The 15,492-nt window shown below is 41.7% G+C and overlaps 1 protein-coding gene across 1 annotated transcript; it reads right to left on the bottom strand.

The window, feature by feature from the left end:
- Nucleotides 1–646: 646 nt before the first annotated feature.
- LOC115109431 (isocitrate dehydrogenase [NADP], mitochondrial) lies at nucleotides 647–9,380 on the bottom strand. The gene is made up of 11 exons (XM_029634317.2): nucleotides 9,192–9,380; nucleotides 5,695–5,786; nucleotides 4,850–5,015; nucleotides 4,491–4,651; nucleotides 4,268–4,411; nucleotides 3,775–3,911; nucleotides 2,348–2,499; nucleotides 2,098–2,210; nucleotides 1,698–1,795; nucleotides 1,227–1,319; nucleotides 647–1,041 (listed from the first exon to the last, which is right to left on the bottom strand). Exons 1-11 carry the CDS (start codon nucleotides 9,304–9,306, stop codon nucleotides 957–959), a joined length of 1,356 nt encoding a protein of 451 aa, XP_029490177.1. The 5' UTR covers nucleotides 9,307–9,380; the 3' UTR covers nucleotides 647–956.
- Nucleotides 9,381–15,492: the final 6,112 nt, after the last annotated feature.

Genomic DNA, 15,492 nt, shown 5'->3' with positions numbered 1-15,492 from the left:
AGGACTGTGCCATCCATCATGCTACACACTGGTCTAAAGTGATGAACGACAACCTCTCAACACGTGACAGGGCCACAGACCGAGCAGAAAATGACTTTGTGCTTCGCTTTAAAACCACCTGCAAACTAGGTATATTAGGTTTATTTTGAATTGTACACATTTGCAGCTAAAAGCTGAATTGCTGCATACATAGGCCTACGTACATTAAGAGATGTAGTATACAACATTGCAGTGATGCAGTCTCAAAGGCATAGGGCTGTTGTAGTACCTGCCAGTCTGAGTAGAGGGAATAGTTCAGTTTGTGACTATAGGGTAGATTTGCCAGACATGGCCTCTTGTCTGAAGCAGCCATTTGTTGTAACACCATTATGGTATCCATACACAATGTTGATATAGTGTGCTTAATATACAAAATGCTCATTTTTGCGGGGGATAACATACACCTCTAGTGATGAAACAAATGGAGAAAAAAAAGATCTGGAACTTGAATGGCTTTCTGTGTTACACATTGGTGTGGAAATATGCTGTTGATAGACATTTTAAAATGTGTACCAGACAATACTGTAAAATAATAAATTTATTTTAAAACTTTAAAATCAGTGTGCACTTTATCTTACAAGATTAAAATGGAGGCAGAATACAAGCATAGGATCCAACGAGGAAGATTTATTAGCAAATATTCTTGACATGGCCTTCAAGTTTCTTCCAAGGTATAATACAGTAATTCACATATAAATATAACCTCGGAGACATGGGGAAAGAAGGTTGAAGGAGTGCTAGATGGAACAGAGCTCTGAATAGAAGGACCTAATCTGGTACACTGAATAATGCTCTACAGATGACTTCTTCCTTCAGACAATATGCATTTGGATATCTTGACCTAAATTAAAAACGAGGTACAAAAACAGAATGACATTTGTCATTTGCAGGCTAGCTGTACTCCAAATTTAAATCCTTCATTTGCCCAGGGCTTTGTCCAGGTTGTTCTTGATGGCATCCAGGAAGTCCTCAGTGTTGACGTAGTGTACATTCAGCTTGCATCTGTAATCACAGATCAGAACATGAGTTACTCAGTCCTCACAGTCAGGACCCTGTCCCCGAGACAGAGAACCATGCAAACTTCCAATAAGGAAATAGGATTCCCCCCCCCTCGATTATAATACAATCCATGCATTAATGAACATGTTAGATCAAGAATTTGGTCAACGCAATAGTAAGGAGCTCACTTGGAAAGTCCGTGAATGCAGCCGGCGAGGTCCTTAGTCATAACACCACTCTCAACGGTCTCCACACATACCTTCTCCAGAGTCAGGGCGAACCTGCAGGTCAAACAGACAAGGTTCAGTAATGGGCAAAACAATTGGCTTGTGAATATAAAAACACTTTGCCAATTTCCTGGCAAACACCAATTTATTTATTTTACCTTCATTTAACTAGGCAAGTCAGTTAAGAACAAATTCTTATTTTCAATGACGGCCTAGGAACAGTGGGTTAATTGCCTGTTCAGGGGCAGAACGACAGATTTGTACCATGTCAGCTCGGGGATTCGAACTTGCAACCTTTCGGTTACTAGTCCAATGCTCTAACCACTAGGCTACCCTGCTGCCCCAATGGAATAGGACAATGGGACAGTACACCATTATATAGTTAGTGACAATATTAGTTTTAAAAAATGACACGATGCATTCATTTCTTACTTGATCAGGTCAGGGTTCCCATCAAGTTTACCCCGATGCTCAAGCCCTCTGGTCCAGGCAAAGATGCTGGCAATGGGGTTGGTGCTGGTTGGGTTTCCCTAAAGGTGGATACAGAAGGGGTAAAGTTAGGTTACAGTTTACCAGTGGAAATACAGATACTTTACAGATTATGTAAAAGCATGGACAACATAACTCCAATAATCCCATGTTGATGGATCATTTCCTTCATCCTATGAAGTCATTCTGGCAGCATATTGTCCACCACAAGATGGCACTGTTCACATAAGACATTCAAATAGAGCCACTGAAATTGGACTGGTGTACGTACCACGGAAGATGATTTATGCTTCTCTAAATATGAATCTTGGGCTGTAATGAAAGTTAGTAGAATGAGTCTAACCTTCTGGTGCTCGCGGTAGTGTCTGGTCACTGTGCCGTGGGCTGCCTCAGCCTCAATGGTCTTACCATCGGGACATACCAGCACTGACGTCATCAGACCCAGAGAGCCGAAACCTATGGCGCCCAAATAGTATGTCCATCACCCATAGTCTGATATAGGACACTCTTAATCTAATCTCTACGGCACTCAACATTTGGATCATAATTTCTATTCCATTTGAAATTAGACTGAGGTGTTCCTAATCCCTCACCCTGAGCCAGGATGTCAGACTGTACGTCTCCATCGTAGTTCTTGCAGGCCCACACGAAGGCACCATCGGACTTCAGCACCTGGGCAACCATGTCATCAATGAGCCTGTGCTCGTACCAGATCTTCAGCTTGTCAAACTCTGGCTTGTAATTCCTATGGACACAAAACACATGGTAGTGTGAGAGCACTGCATTAAACATAACCTGGGTAATTTGGGTCCTGGATGCTGAAGCAGCATTCCAGCTGGGTGTATAACAAACAATATACCCCTTGGTATGGCACAAAACTACTTGTTTACTGTTATATTTATGTTGGCAACAAGTTTAAGCAGTAAGGCACCTTGGGGTTTTGTGTTATATGGTCAATATACCACAGCTAAGGGCTGTATCCAGGCATTCACGTTGTGGCTAAGAAGAGCCCTAAGGCGTATTTTTAAGCAATAAAACCCGAGGGGGTGTGGTATATAGCACAGCTAAGGTATGTTCTTTCGCACGATGCAATGCAGAGTGCTTGGATACAGCCCTTAGCCACGGTGTATATAGAGCACCACAGTATGAGTCATAATACCCACAAAACATAGAGGTCAAACAGGGAAATGGTTCCAATGGTCTTTCCACCATTCATCTTTCCCCATAGGGAATTTCAGAAACACTTCAAATAAGGGCTGGGTGTTGTGTAGGCTTACCCTGGCGTGACGTTTTGATAACCATGTCAATCTAGGAAAATGTGACTTTCCAATATAGTTGCCTGTATTTACCCACCCCCCCAAAATGAAATGCTATCATAAAGAACTACAAATTCCATGACGATCTGGACGAGACCACCGAATCGAGGCAAAAGTAAGAATCTCTAGATTAGCTAACATCACACTGTTAAATGTAGTAATGAATAAATTGGCAACATTTCTTTAAATGGAAAATTCTGTGAACTGTGTTGTGCAAGTTTTAAACAGACACAAAACCTGTGGGCAAAGGTGTCAGCTAAAATATGACATGCAGGAGCTTGCAGGGATTTCTAGTTTTGCATGATGTCTGATACTAAATAGCATTTTAGAATCTCAGTAAATAGAGCATTATAACACCTCCGCTCTATACCCCGAGATGCCTTATTGCTATTATAAACTGGTTACCAACATAAGTAGAGCAGTAAAAACAAATGTTTGGTCATACCCGTGGTATACAGTCTGATATACCACGGCTTTTAGCCAATTAACATTCAGAGCTCAAACCACCCAGTTTATAATGGCCAATATGCTAGAAATCCAATATTAGACTTTAGTTAATTGTGCATGGCTGAGGTACTGGTATTTCACTGCCCAATTGTTTTATATTCACAGGTCTAGAATCCTGTTTCAACCAATCAGTATCCAGGACCACAGCCCAATACATGTTGAGGCTAATGAGATCATAAAAAGCAACAAATACTAACGCCTGGTAGATTTCCTCAAAGATGTCCTTGAATCTGCCATCATAAGCTTTGAGAATGGTGTTCTTGGTGCTCAGATAGAGGGGCCACTTCTTGCCAATGGCGTACTGGAAGCAGCTATGTGCAAAGCCTGAAATAGACTGATGGGATAGAAAGTGTACAAAGGTCTCCACTAGGGTAGCATGTAGGTCATATGAGCAGCAGTAAGAGGTTAACAACCTTCTATCTCTTAACCCTCAACTAGCCCCCAATTCACACTTCCATTTCCACTAGACAAGTTGAAAGTCTGCCACATGACCTCTGACGGCATAAAATCAAACAAAATCCTGCTTGTGATGGTAAACAAAGAGTATTAAGGCATGTTTACAGGAGGCCAACTCACTCCATTCACTACTGCTATAATTTCATGAAGGGAAAAATCTGTGGCAAAATAAAGTGTGACAAATTATAATAAAATATATCTAGTTGGCAAACCAAACCACATTGCTGAACTCACCTCATCTGTGTTGTACATGCCCATTCCACAGCCACCTCCGGGGAACTTGTAGACCTCCCACTCCTGGCCTTTGCTCCCATCAGTAGGAGAGAAGACCATCTTGAAAGTGCCTGGTTGGCTGACAACAAAGTCTGTTGCTCTGTACTGTAAAACAATGGATCGGTTACAAATAACACAATGAAGATACAAATATTAAAATGGCTCCAATTTAGAAGGAACTGACCTGGTCACCAAAGGCATGTCTGCCAATGGTGATGGGCTGTGTCCAACCTGGAACAAGCCTGGGAATGTTCTTGCAGATGATTGGCTCACGGAAGACTGTGCCTCCCAGGATGTTCCTGATGGTTCCATTGGGGCTCTTCCACATCTTTTTCAGTTTGAACTCTGATGGTAAATGACAGTTCACACAAAACAGCAACATTTAAAACACCAACCATAGGTTCCTATTGTCGGTTTAACTACAAAAATAGTGTAACGTGTGATTGCTCTCTAAGCCAAGTGACCCTTAAAGGGAGCATTTGGAGAGGGAATTAAACCTTTATAGCAAACTATAAAAACACTGCTTATATGCTATTCAAATACCTTCTACTCTTTGTTCGTCAGGAGTGATGGTGGCACATTTAACAGCGACATGGTACTTCTGGGTGGCGATGGCAGAGTCGATGGTGACCTGGTCATCAGTTTGGTCACGGTATGGCAGACCCAGGTCGTAGTACTTCAGCTCCACATCCACATTGGAGAGGATGAGCTGGAAAAGCAGAACATAGTGATAGGAATCAGAACTCATTCTTTCTTTACATTGTCAAATGCTCTACAGGATTTCAGACACTGTTTATGTCAGTGAACTTAGAATGGACGTGCTTTAGTCAATGGACGCACCCCAGTCCAAGCGCATAAGGGTCAAAATTCCAGGCTGTATCACAACAGGACGTGATTGGGAGTCCCACAGGGCAGAGCACAATTGGCCCAGTGTCGCCCGGGTTAGGCAGTCATCATAAATAAGAATTTGTTCTTAACCGACTTGCCCAGTAAAAGGTCAATTACAAAAACAGTAATATTTACAAGAACAATCTTTAAAAATACTATAACTTAATGCAATATAGATTGCACCATATCTATTGATAGATGTAATAATCGTATCTTCATTCATGTGTAGTGTGATATATTGTTTTACGTGGGGGACAATACACATTTAAAATTGTCAGAAAAAAAGGTAATGTTTTTTACTCCCATGAAGCTCCATGTTCAGACTGAGCCAACGCACCATCTGCTCTCTCCAGAGGTGAGTAGCCAATGGGTGACAAACCTTACAAAAACCCCTCCTCCCACATCATACAGACAATCTCCTTACACTCAGGCACATACACTCATTCACTCTGAATCTACACAGACACCACTGTCGTCCCCCTCCCCTCCAAGTTCAGCACCTTCTCTTTGATGAACTCCCAGATGATCCTGGTCATCTCATCTCCATCCATCTCCACCACAGGCTGGGACACCTTGATGCGCTTGTCCCCATCTGTCCAAAATAAAAAGAAACTGTACATTAAATGGAGACTGCCTGTCGTCACAATTGTGACCTACACACATTAGTAAGGAGCACGTTAGCGTGTTTTCACCACAAACTGCTGAGCAACCAGTCACTGATTATGGCTTATTACGACATACAATTATATATAACAATAATACATATGTTTGACTGGCAACATGGCCCCCGAAGAACTATGACAACCAATACTACATACTGGAATATTTTGTTTGACATGGTCTCTATGAATAGCCTATACGGCATCTAAAGTTTGAGAAATGTTCCCTGAATAGGCTCATGCTGTTTGTGAGGGTTCAAGAAACAGTTGGTTCTAAATTAGGGGAGTCGTGTGATCAAAGTCACCTCTCATCCTACAAAGAGACTGCACTTTCATTTAGACTTCATGGCTTCATCTCTCCATGGACAGTAACATATTCAGCTCTCTTAATGCCAATACATACAGAATATTGACAGCAAGACATTACGATTTTCATTCATCTGTAGCTGCCATGCATCTTGCCCTTTGATTCACCCAGACTAGTAGTCCAATTATCTAGTAAAACAAGTCTCTGCTCCCACACTGCTCTGCCCTTTAGTGTCCCTGGGAGAAGGCAGGCCCTCACCCACTCTCCCAGCTAGACCATGCAGTGGAGACAGAGTGGAAGAGGGGCGGTGCAGGGAATCAAGTGACTTTCTAATGTTCCTGCCAAGTCTATGCTTCCACTGCTCCCCATGACATCCAAGAATAGTGTTTATACTTAAGGAGAAACAAAATGGCGGTATCCAGCGGAATGATGAAATAACACCATCACGTGGATCTATGCTGTATGACAACCTTGATACCAAGTATACACACGAACATGAGACCTTTACTGCAACTACGCACCTGTCAAAACAACCTACTCACAACTCAGTTGGACATGAACAAACCCTCGCAGCAAAAGAGACTGTAAAACAAGGCCCATATAGGCTAACCTTGCCCGCAAGCAACGACCTGGGTATATATATATATACACTGACTGATCGCCTAATTCTTTCTCCCGCAAGCCTGTAAGCTTCATCCATTGAGAGACAATAGTTTACTTTGCGTGAAGAGCCAATTGTGATAGGCAAGGATTAGGTTATCCTTTATAATACTGTAGTGAACACGTAGCAGAACTCAGAAGATGTGTTTTGAGCACAAGTTTACCAGGTGTGAAAAGCATACAGACACCAGGTGAAGTCTGAATGAGAAAGATTTACCCCCCCCACCCCCCAGCTGTGTCTTGCTGCAATGTATAATGGGTAGAGATATATATATTTAAAAAAAAAGCCAGCTGGCTAAAATAGTCACTTTTACTGAAACATTGATTAATGTGCACTGTCCCTGTAAAAAATAAAAAAATAAACTCACTCATGTTTTTTTTTTAAAGCTGATGATTTTGGCTGAATTACAGAACACCTAAATCCATCTGCACAAGCAGTATAGATCAAATTCACTGCAGACATCAGTCTGTAGGGGGATAGGTGAAAGGTGATTATATGCCGTTTCTAACAACTAAGTGGAATATGTAGTGACAGCTGAACTTTTCGAAGGTCAACACCTTTGCTATGCATATTCTGCTAGTTAAAATCTGTTATGATTGTGTTTATGGTCATTTTAAAACATATTACTAAAATGTAGGCCCTATGTTCATAACTGCACTTGCCTACTCTTCAAGACACATTAAATTAGCAAATGAAAGTAGTCATTGATTTGAAGGGATTGTGTATGGTACAAAAAGATGACCAAAACATGTGCCACTGACTCCATTTTCTGTATTATTTATATCACTCAACTTGTAAACTAACATCTTATATCAATGATCTGTATTGCATGACCAGGCAAAACAACATTGGTCCCAAGACATGAAAATGTGTCAAATCATGTCACACCAAAATAAAATGACCCAAAAAATACCCCATATTTTGAAACATTTTCCATTCATGATCATTGTTATATTTTTTAAATTTTATTTTACATCTGTCCTTAACAGGACCAAAGCCTTGAAACTATCTAGAGCCCCTCAATTTGATTCAATCCTCACATAACCTTATACAAACACATCAGTGACTTCTGCAATCCGGTGAATATCAGGATCATGATTCAGAGACAGCTGACTGTAGAATGTGCAGACTGGGGAAGACGAACTGCCCTTCAATTGACCTGCTACTTTCTACAGTCCTTCAAAGTCAAATAGAGGGGGCAGGGCATTATAGGCCTTAGAGTTATCTAACAAAATAGCTAGCCTAAATACCATATTTTGGACTTTCTAATTTGAAAGTTATTCTGGAAGGTTATATAAGAGGACAAAGAGGGTCAGATGTATTTTTACAGTGCGTGTAAAACAGCTTCCTAGATCGACTCCACAGTTCAGACATGATTTCGTTATGCTGCTGCAGAAAATAGGATTTGGTGGGCCATTGAACACTTGTGGCAGCCATTGCAGAGCGTCCCACTATAGGCTGACCTTGTGGAAGTTTCTTAGCAAAAAAAGTAGCTAGCGCTCAAACAATGGAGATGTAAACTTTTGAAAACTGTTTGGAGACAATTGTATCAATGTATATTCACTATTTCTAATTGATTGACACATTTCTACAGCGCGTTTACACAGTTCACATGCATGATTGGCATGGGCAGGTGGCTTGGAGTCTTCGATTCAATTGCTGCCAATTGGTTTGGTTGCGTGGCGAATGGAAATGGTCACATTTTAGATTAAACTATTTAGAGTATTTTAAACCAATCTCGAGATAGGCTGATTTATTTAATAGTATATTTAACAGTATATTTAATAGTATGTACATTCACTCTACTTTTTAGGCCAAAGCAAATGTGATTTATTTTTATGGCCAATAGAGTGACGCAGACAAAGAAATCTCCCTCGATCTGCCGCTCACTAGCGGTTTCTAGGGAAGGCAGCTGACTTTGCTTGCGAGGAGAGTTCATTTTGTGACAACTAACGTTACCTAGCTCCATTCACCGAGCAAATGTGGGACTCTGCATTAATGGGATAATTTAGCGAACTGACGAATATTTCATTATGGTATCAACAGTTACTTCACCAACAAACAATCCAAAACTGTCCAAATGTGGCGCAAGATGATGCCTAGCTAAAAGTAACGGCGAGAAAGCTAGACTACTAGCTAAGCTGGGGCTGGTCTACTTTCTTAGTTCACACATATGAACCAGAAAAAATGAGTGGGAAGCCTCGCTTCCTCTTCCGTCTATGGCTTCCACACAGTCTAGCTTCCACACAGTGAATAGGCCAACGTTATTTGACGGGGTTTTGCGTTAGGCATTATACATTCACTTTCTGTATGATTTTGTAAAATATCATGTAACCATGTTAAAGATCGGACATTTTGCTCAAAACTCACAGTTCCTCTGTTGCAAACTCTGGAAGGTTGCAGCTGGCGCGAGTACCGCGGGGTTTTTGGAGAAAGTGGCCGCCGACCTAGATAGAGAGCTGAGGACCTTCAAGTATCCAGCCATGGCTTGCCCAAATTACTAGCAGCTGATACCCGACAAACTCCGAGCAAAGAAGGGTCGAAATGAAATGCCGCGCACTGCAATAGACGCAGCGCCTCCCCACTCTACGCGCTTGACGCTACTACAAAAAAAAGTGATAGAGGGAGGGACTTCTAATTGACCATCCCCAATCAGAAGAGTATTTATGACTTTCATTCTAGTCCTGCTGTCTAGACTCCAGATAAGGGTCAGTTAATTTTCGTTCATGGAGATGTATGGTACGAGATATGGTACTCCCTGTATATAGCCGCATTCAGGTGGTCTTCATTCCTCTTGTGTTATCATTTAAAATATTTCTTATTTTTTAACATCATTGGGAAAGAGCTCGTAAGTACGCATTTCACGGTAAAGTCTACACCTGTTGTATTCGGCGCATGTGACAAATACAATTTAATTTGATGTTAGAAGCCTGGACCTTCATACAGGCCGAATGTTACATGCTGCCATGCATAAATCGAATAGATTATAGAGTGAATAGCCATGCCGCCATGTATCGACGTAATAGATTATAAAGTGAATAGATGAGTATGTCTTTATGTAGGTATAATTGATTCTCAGCAGTAAGAGCAAAGGCACCTTGCTGGTAGTCCAAATTCAGTGTAGGTTATATATTATAAGGGTTGAATTATGACTGGTTTATGAAGCTGACACAATCCTCTCACATTCCATATCCCCAGTCACCACTGTGAAGGGCCCTAATTTTAGCTGGGGCTGGTTACCATACTGGGAGAAAGAATGGGTAGTGTGTAGTCATGTGGGAGTGGAAGCTTGCAGCATATTAAAGTCCCTCAGCTCAGAACAGCCAGGTCACCTCCCAAGGAAGAGGGAGCATTAAAGGACAAAAACACTGCATGACTTTGAAACTCAGAAGAACACAAATGTATCAATTTTCCGAATAGATGGGCATGTGGTTGGTTATCCTCTACATACCTGGACAAGATGTTTGCATTCATTTTCACTATTACAGTGATCTAGATGAAAGGTCAGTCAGAGGAGAGTCGGTGCTATGACATAATGTGATGACTTGAGTGAGCACCCAACCTTTGGACCCTTGGAATGTAAACAGTTTTGGAATACAGTTGGAATGCAGTTCAACCAATGACAGTTCAAATAGTCTAACAGAAGAAGAATCACCCAACAAAAGGCCCTACGGTACTAAGGTCAGGTACATATCTTTAGGGCACCTTCTGTTCTGGATGGCACACATAGTAGTCTCTCATCTCGTGACAGATTGTCAGTGCACACACGATTCGTGTCTGGGTTCAGAGATGACAGGGTCCAGTTTACCCACATCTCTCTAGGACACCCTAGTGAAATGTAAAAACATTTAAAATGATCTAAATCTAGCATAACATCCTGTATCACAATACAAACCAGTAAGAGAGAAAAATTTATGACATTCTACACTTATAGGATACATTTCTCCACGTGAAAGAGGTTATTTTTAACTAGGTAAGTCAGTTTAGAACAAATTATTTTTTACAATGACAGCCAGGAACAGTGGGTTAACTGCCTTGTTCAGGGGCAGAACGACAGAGTTTTACCTTGTCAGCTCGGGGATTCGATCTAGCAACCTTTTGGTTACTGGCCCCACCCTTTAACCACTAGACTACCTGCCACCCTTTATTTAAGTGTAGATGTCACCCAATAGGCAATATATAATTAATCACATTGCATAAATGTGGCCCAAGAAAGATGTTATCTCCTAAGTGTGGTTTTTATACAGTTGTAGGTCAAATGAAAAATCATTTGACACTGTGTTCTATCAGCCCTACCTGCTGGAATAAAATACGAATGCATTTGTAGAACCTGAGTGGGCCTAGAGCGACCTCTGCTGGATTGAATATTGTAGATTAAATGATAGGAAACCCATACAATTCATTAATACCAATATGATTCCACTGTTCGATTGGAGTTATTATGGCAGCTGGCTAGCTGGATGGCTTTGTTAAGTTAGCTAAGAAGATTAATTGTATTGTGTTGAAACAAGGGTTATCTGCGAGGATGGCAGAAATGGGGCTCCCGAGTGGTGCAGTGGTCTTAGGCACTGCATCTTAGTGCAAGAGGCATCACTGCAGTCCCAGGCTCAAATCCAGGCTACATCACATCCGGTCGTGATTGGGAGTCCCATAATGTGGTGTGCAATTGGCCCAGCGTCGGCCAGGTAATACCACCCACCACTGCACCTTATACCACCCACCACTGCGACCTGTATGCTCTAGTCGGCTGGCCCTCTACATATTCGTCGCCAGACCCACTGGCTCCAGGTCATCTACAAGTCCATGCTAGGTAAAGCTCCGCCTTATCTCAGTTCACTGGTCACGATGGCAACACCCACCCGTAGCACGCGCTCCAGCAGGTGTATCTCACTGATCATCCCTAAAGCCAACACCTCATTTGGCCGCCTTTCGTTCCAGTTCTCTGCTGCCTGTGACTGGAACGAATTGCAAAAATCGCTGAAGTTGGAGACTTTTATCTCCCTCACCAACTTCAAACATCTGCTATCTGAGCAGCTAACCGATCGCTGCAGCTGTACATAGTCTATCGGTAAATAGCCCACCCATTTTTACCTACCTCATCCCCATACTGTTTTTATTTATTTATTTTTCTGCTCTTTTGCACACCAATATCTCTACCTGTACATGACCATCTGATCATTTATCACTCCAGTGTTAATCTGTAAAATTGTAATTATTCGCCTACCTCCTCATGCCTTTTGCACACAATGTATATAGACTCCCTTTTTTTCTACTGTGTTATTGACTTGTTAATTGTTGACTCCATGTGTAACTCTGTGTTGTCTGTTCACACTGCTATGCTTTATCTTGGCCAGGTCACAGTTGCAAATGAGAACTCGTTCTCAACTAGCCTACCTGGTTAAATAAAGGTGAAATAAAAAAATTAAAAGTAAGGACGTAATAAGAATTTGTTCATAATTGACTTGCCGAGATAAAAACAAGAGGAGGACATGGTAAATGTTCATGTATGTTGTTGATAGCCAACATGGGATGTTGGCTATCAACAACAAGGCAACTCCTATGACTAATTGGGAATGGGACACAAGCGTAGGATTGATCACCCTGTCGCTGGCCGCCTTTGGGGAGGGTGTATAGTGTGAAAGGCCGAAACACCCTAGGAACCAAAGGTACACTACTGACGATGCGCTCCCTAAATTTCACTAGGCTCACTGTTCATGAACTCTTGGAAGTGCTTGCACAAAGGATAGTAACATCTCATCCTGTGTTCTTGGAATCTGTCAGAAATGTATGATAATTGTCTTTGGAGACCGGCGGTTATGAAGAGAGAGAAGCAGCCCGGAAAGATGGCGAGTGGAGGAGACCCTGTTTCTTGGTCGGAAGCAGAGATGGGAAAGCAAGGAAGAAGGGGAGGAGCTGAGTGCAAAGGGAAACAGTGTGTCAAGGAAGATTGGCGCTAAGTGCAAAGTGAGCTTAGAAAGTGAGGTTGATGAGTGAGGTGGCAGGTGTGGTGAAGATCCCCAAGTCTTTTCCCAATGGTTATGACAACGATGATTCTGGCCCAGTAGGAGTGACATTCTTGGAGAAAGTGGATCGCTGCCTTTTGTCATGTTAGGATATGTCAGGTATCCTGTTAGAGCTTTTGTACCGAACCCACTACGGTGTTTCAGGTGCCATGCTTATGGTCATGTTATAGCAGTGTGTAGGAGGGATATTCCTAGATGTGAGGAGTGTGCAGGAGGGCATGGGACAGAGGAATGTGTTGTTTGGGTGAACAAGTTGTCCGTGTCAACTGTAGGGGTGCCAATATTACTGGGGAAGTGTGAAATAGGCAGGTTGAGGTGGCCAGTGCCAGAGAAGTACAGGTGTCGTATGCTGAGGCAGTGAAGAATGTAGAGGATGATGGATCAAGGTTGAGGGATCCTAAGAAGTTTGATGTGGGTGTGTATTTGCCATGCAATCACAACAAACAAATGCAGTAGTAAGTACAGGGACTTAAGCTAGGCTAGCTTTGCTCTGGCGAGAACACATTTTTGAAGTTGAAGACTTCTCCCCTCCTGACTGACTCACCATTTCAAGGTGGTCAGTTCTATGTGTAGGCTAAAGCTTGCGCTGACTTTGTGTTTAGCCAAGCTGACAGCAGCTATCTAGCATAGCTTGGTGATGGCTGAAGCTGGCTATCCAATCTAGCTGATATTTCTCTGTCAAATCAGTTATGGCAAGATAGCTTAAAGAGTAATATGAGAAGAATGAAATTGCTAAAGATATTCTTAACAAAGTGTTTTGACGACTTTCAAGTATAAGTTCCATGTAGAATAAACCATCCTTCACATAATATTGTAGAAGCAGTGTTATGCTAATATAACAATGTGCAAATATTACACCCGTCTTTCATCTTTTATTGTCTTTCACAGCCGACAGAGATAGTGTACCTATCAACTTTTTGTCTGGTGGTGTTGCGGCTACCTTGCCGCCTCCAGACGGCCACCTTACCAAACATGTCAGTCGTCAAACCTTCCTGTATGGTGTCACATACCCCCCCCCACCCTTGATAGTGCCATTTGATTCAATAATAATAAAATATGATAAAAAGTTATAGATGTCTTGTATAATTCTATTGCTGAGTGCAAGGGTTTGCTCCATTCAGAGACATCAGCATCAAGCCATTTGTCAGTCTGGACTCTATCGCATCTTGCAAGTCTCCCAAATGCTGGCTCCATATACAATAGGTATCTGTGAAGACATACACACATACGTAGTTGCTGTTCTATTACCAATGGCAGTTAGAGTAGGTGATATCTGACACACAAACAGATACTACGTTGAAGTTTGAACAGGTCAGACTAAACCTACCTTATTCTGTTCTTCCCATCAACAACCATTGGTGAGAAGACAAGAGGTGAGGCTGGAGGTGAGGCCTTTGCCAGAGCCTCATTGATGGGTATAGCAGCGTAGATCAGCTCAGATACTGGTCGGTCTCACACACACACACACACACACACACACACACACACACACACATAGAGCACTGATTACATTATCAATGTCTATTATGATTAGCCTGGTGGAATCAACCAGATCGATGCGTTCACCTTTATTTCACTTCAGATATCATAAAATGTGAAGTCCAATAGAATGGTGAACACAGCGATTAGGCAGGTTTCACCAGGCTAGGTTATGCCCTGGACATTATATGCATCTAAGTAGACATTAAGCAAAAAATAATGTCAGATACATAACCAGCAGTCTATGGTCTAGTTACCGGTATACTTACCACCACTGGGGACCAATGAACTCCAACCACCTATTCCACACGGCAGGGTCCTTCAGCAGTGCATGCAAACTATTGTTGGCTGTGCATCCTGTTGGAAGCATGCATTGTCGAACTGGAGCCGAAGGCATGGTCAATACGTATTGGGCTTTTCAGTCTCAAACGGCAGATGAAACATCAGCGACCCATTCATTCAATGAAGGAAAGTGAAGTGGGCGGAGGGGCAATTTCCACATAGAGCTTGGCAAAAGAGTGCATGAATTGTTGACATAATTGTAATCCAAACCCAACCTCCAATTGACTTGTGACACACTCTTTTCTAAACAAGACTGAATTTATGTCAGAAATGATCTTATTTACACTTTGTAGCCAATTTTGAAACTATAATAAATGTTTCTTACGGACTCATATCAATGACACATATGAGGTTTTCAAAGGTATTCATTTGTTGTTTTTTAGAGGGAATCATTCTTTAACCCTTGGCCTACAATGTTTGCGCCACCACGGAATTAACATAACACAAAAAAAATCCAGAAGATCTCCAAAATCGGTCTTCTCACAAAAATCTCTGTAGCATCAGAATGGTTTGGCATACAAACTATTATAACCACTATTGAAAGCGGAGACTAATCCAAATGAAAAGATTAAACAAACCTAGAAGGAAAATGCAGAGAAACAAGAATAATAAGGCAACTACTGTCTAATATTAATAACAATGAACTGGGAAGTCATACTGAGACTAGGTTCTATTTTTTTAGATGAGGCCTGCATAAATACATCAAACATACAGTACCAGTCAAAAGTTTGGACACACCTACTTATTCAAGTGGTTTTCTTTATTTAGACTATTTTCTACATTGTAAAATAATAGTGAAGACATCAAAACCATGAAATAACACATAT

This window comes from Oncorhynchus nerka, linkage group LG25 (assembly GCF_034236695.1).
Source record: "Oncorhynchus nerka isolate Pitt River linkage group LG25, Oner_Uvic_2.0, whole genome shotgun sequence".
Lineage (NCBI taxonomy): Eukaryota > Metazoa > Chordata > Actinopteri > Salmoniformes > Salmonidae > Oncorhynchus > Oncorhynchus nerka.
Note: the sequence above shows the minus strand (reverse complement) of the source record. Positions and strands in the feature narration are given on the sequence as shown.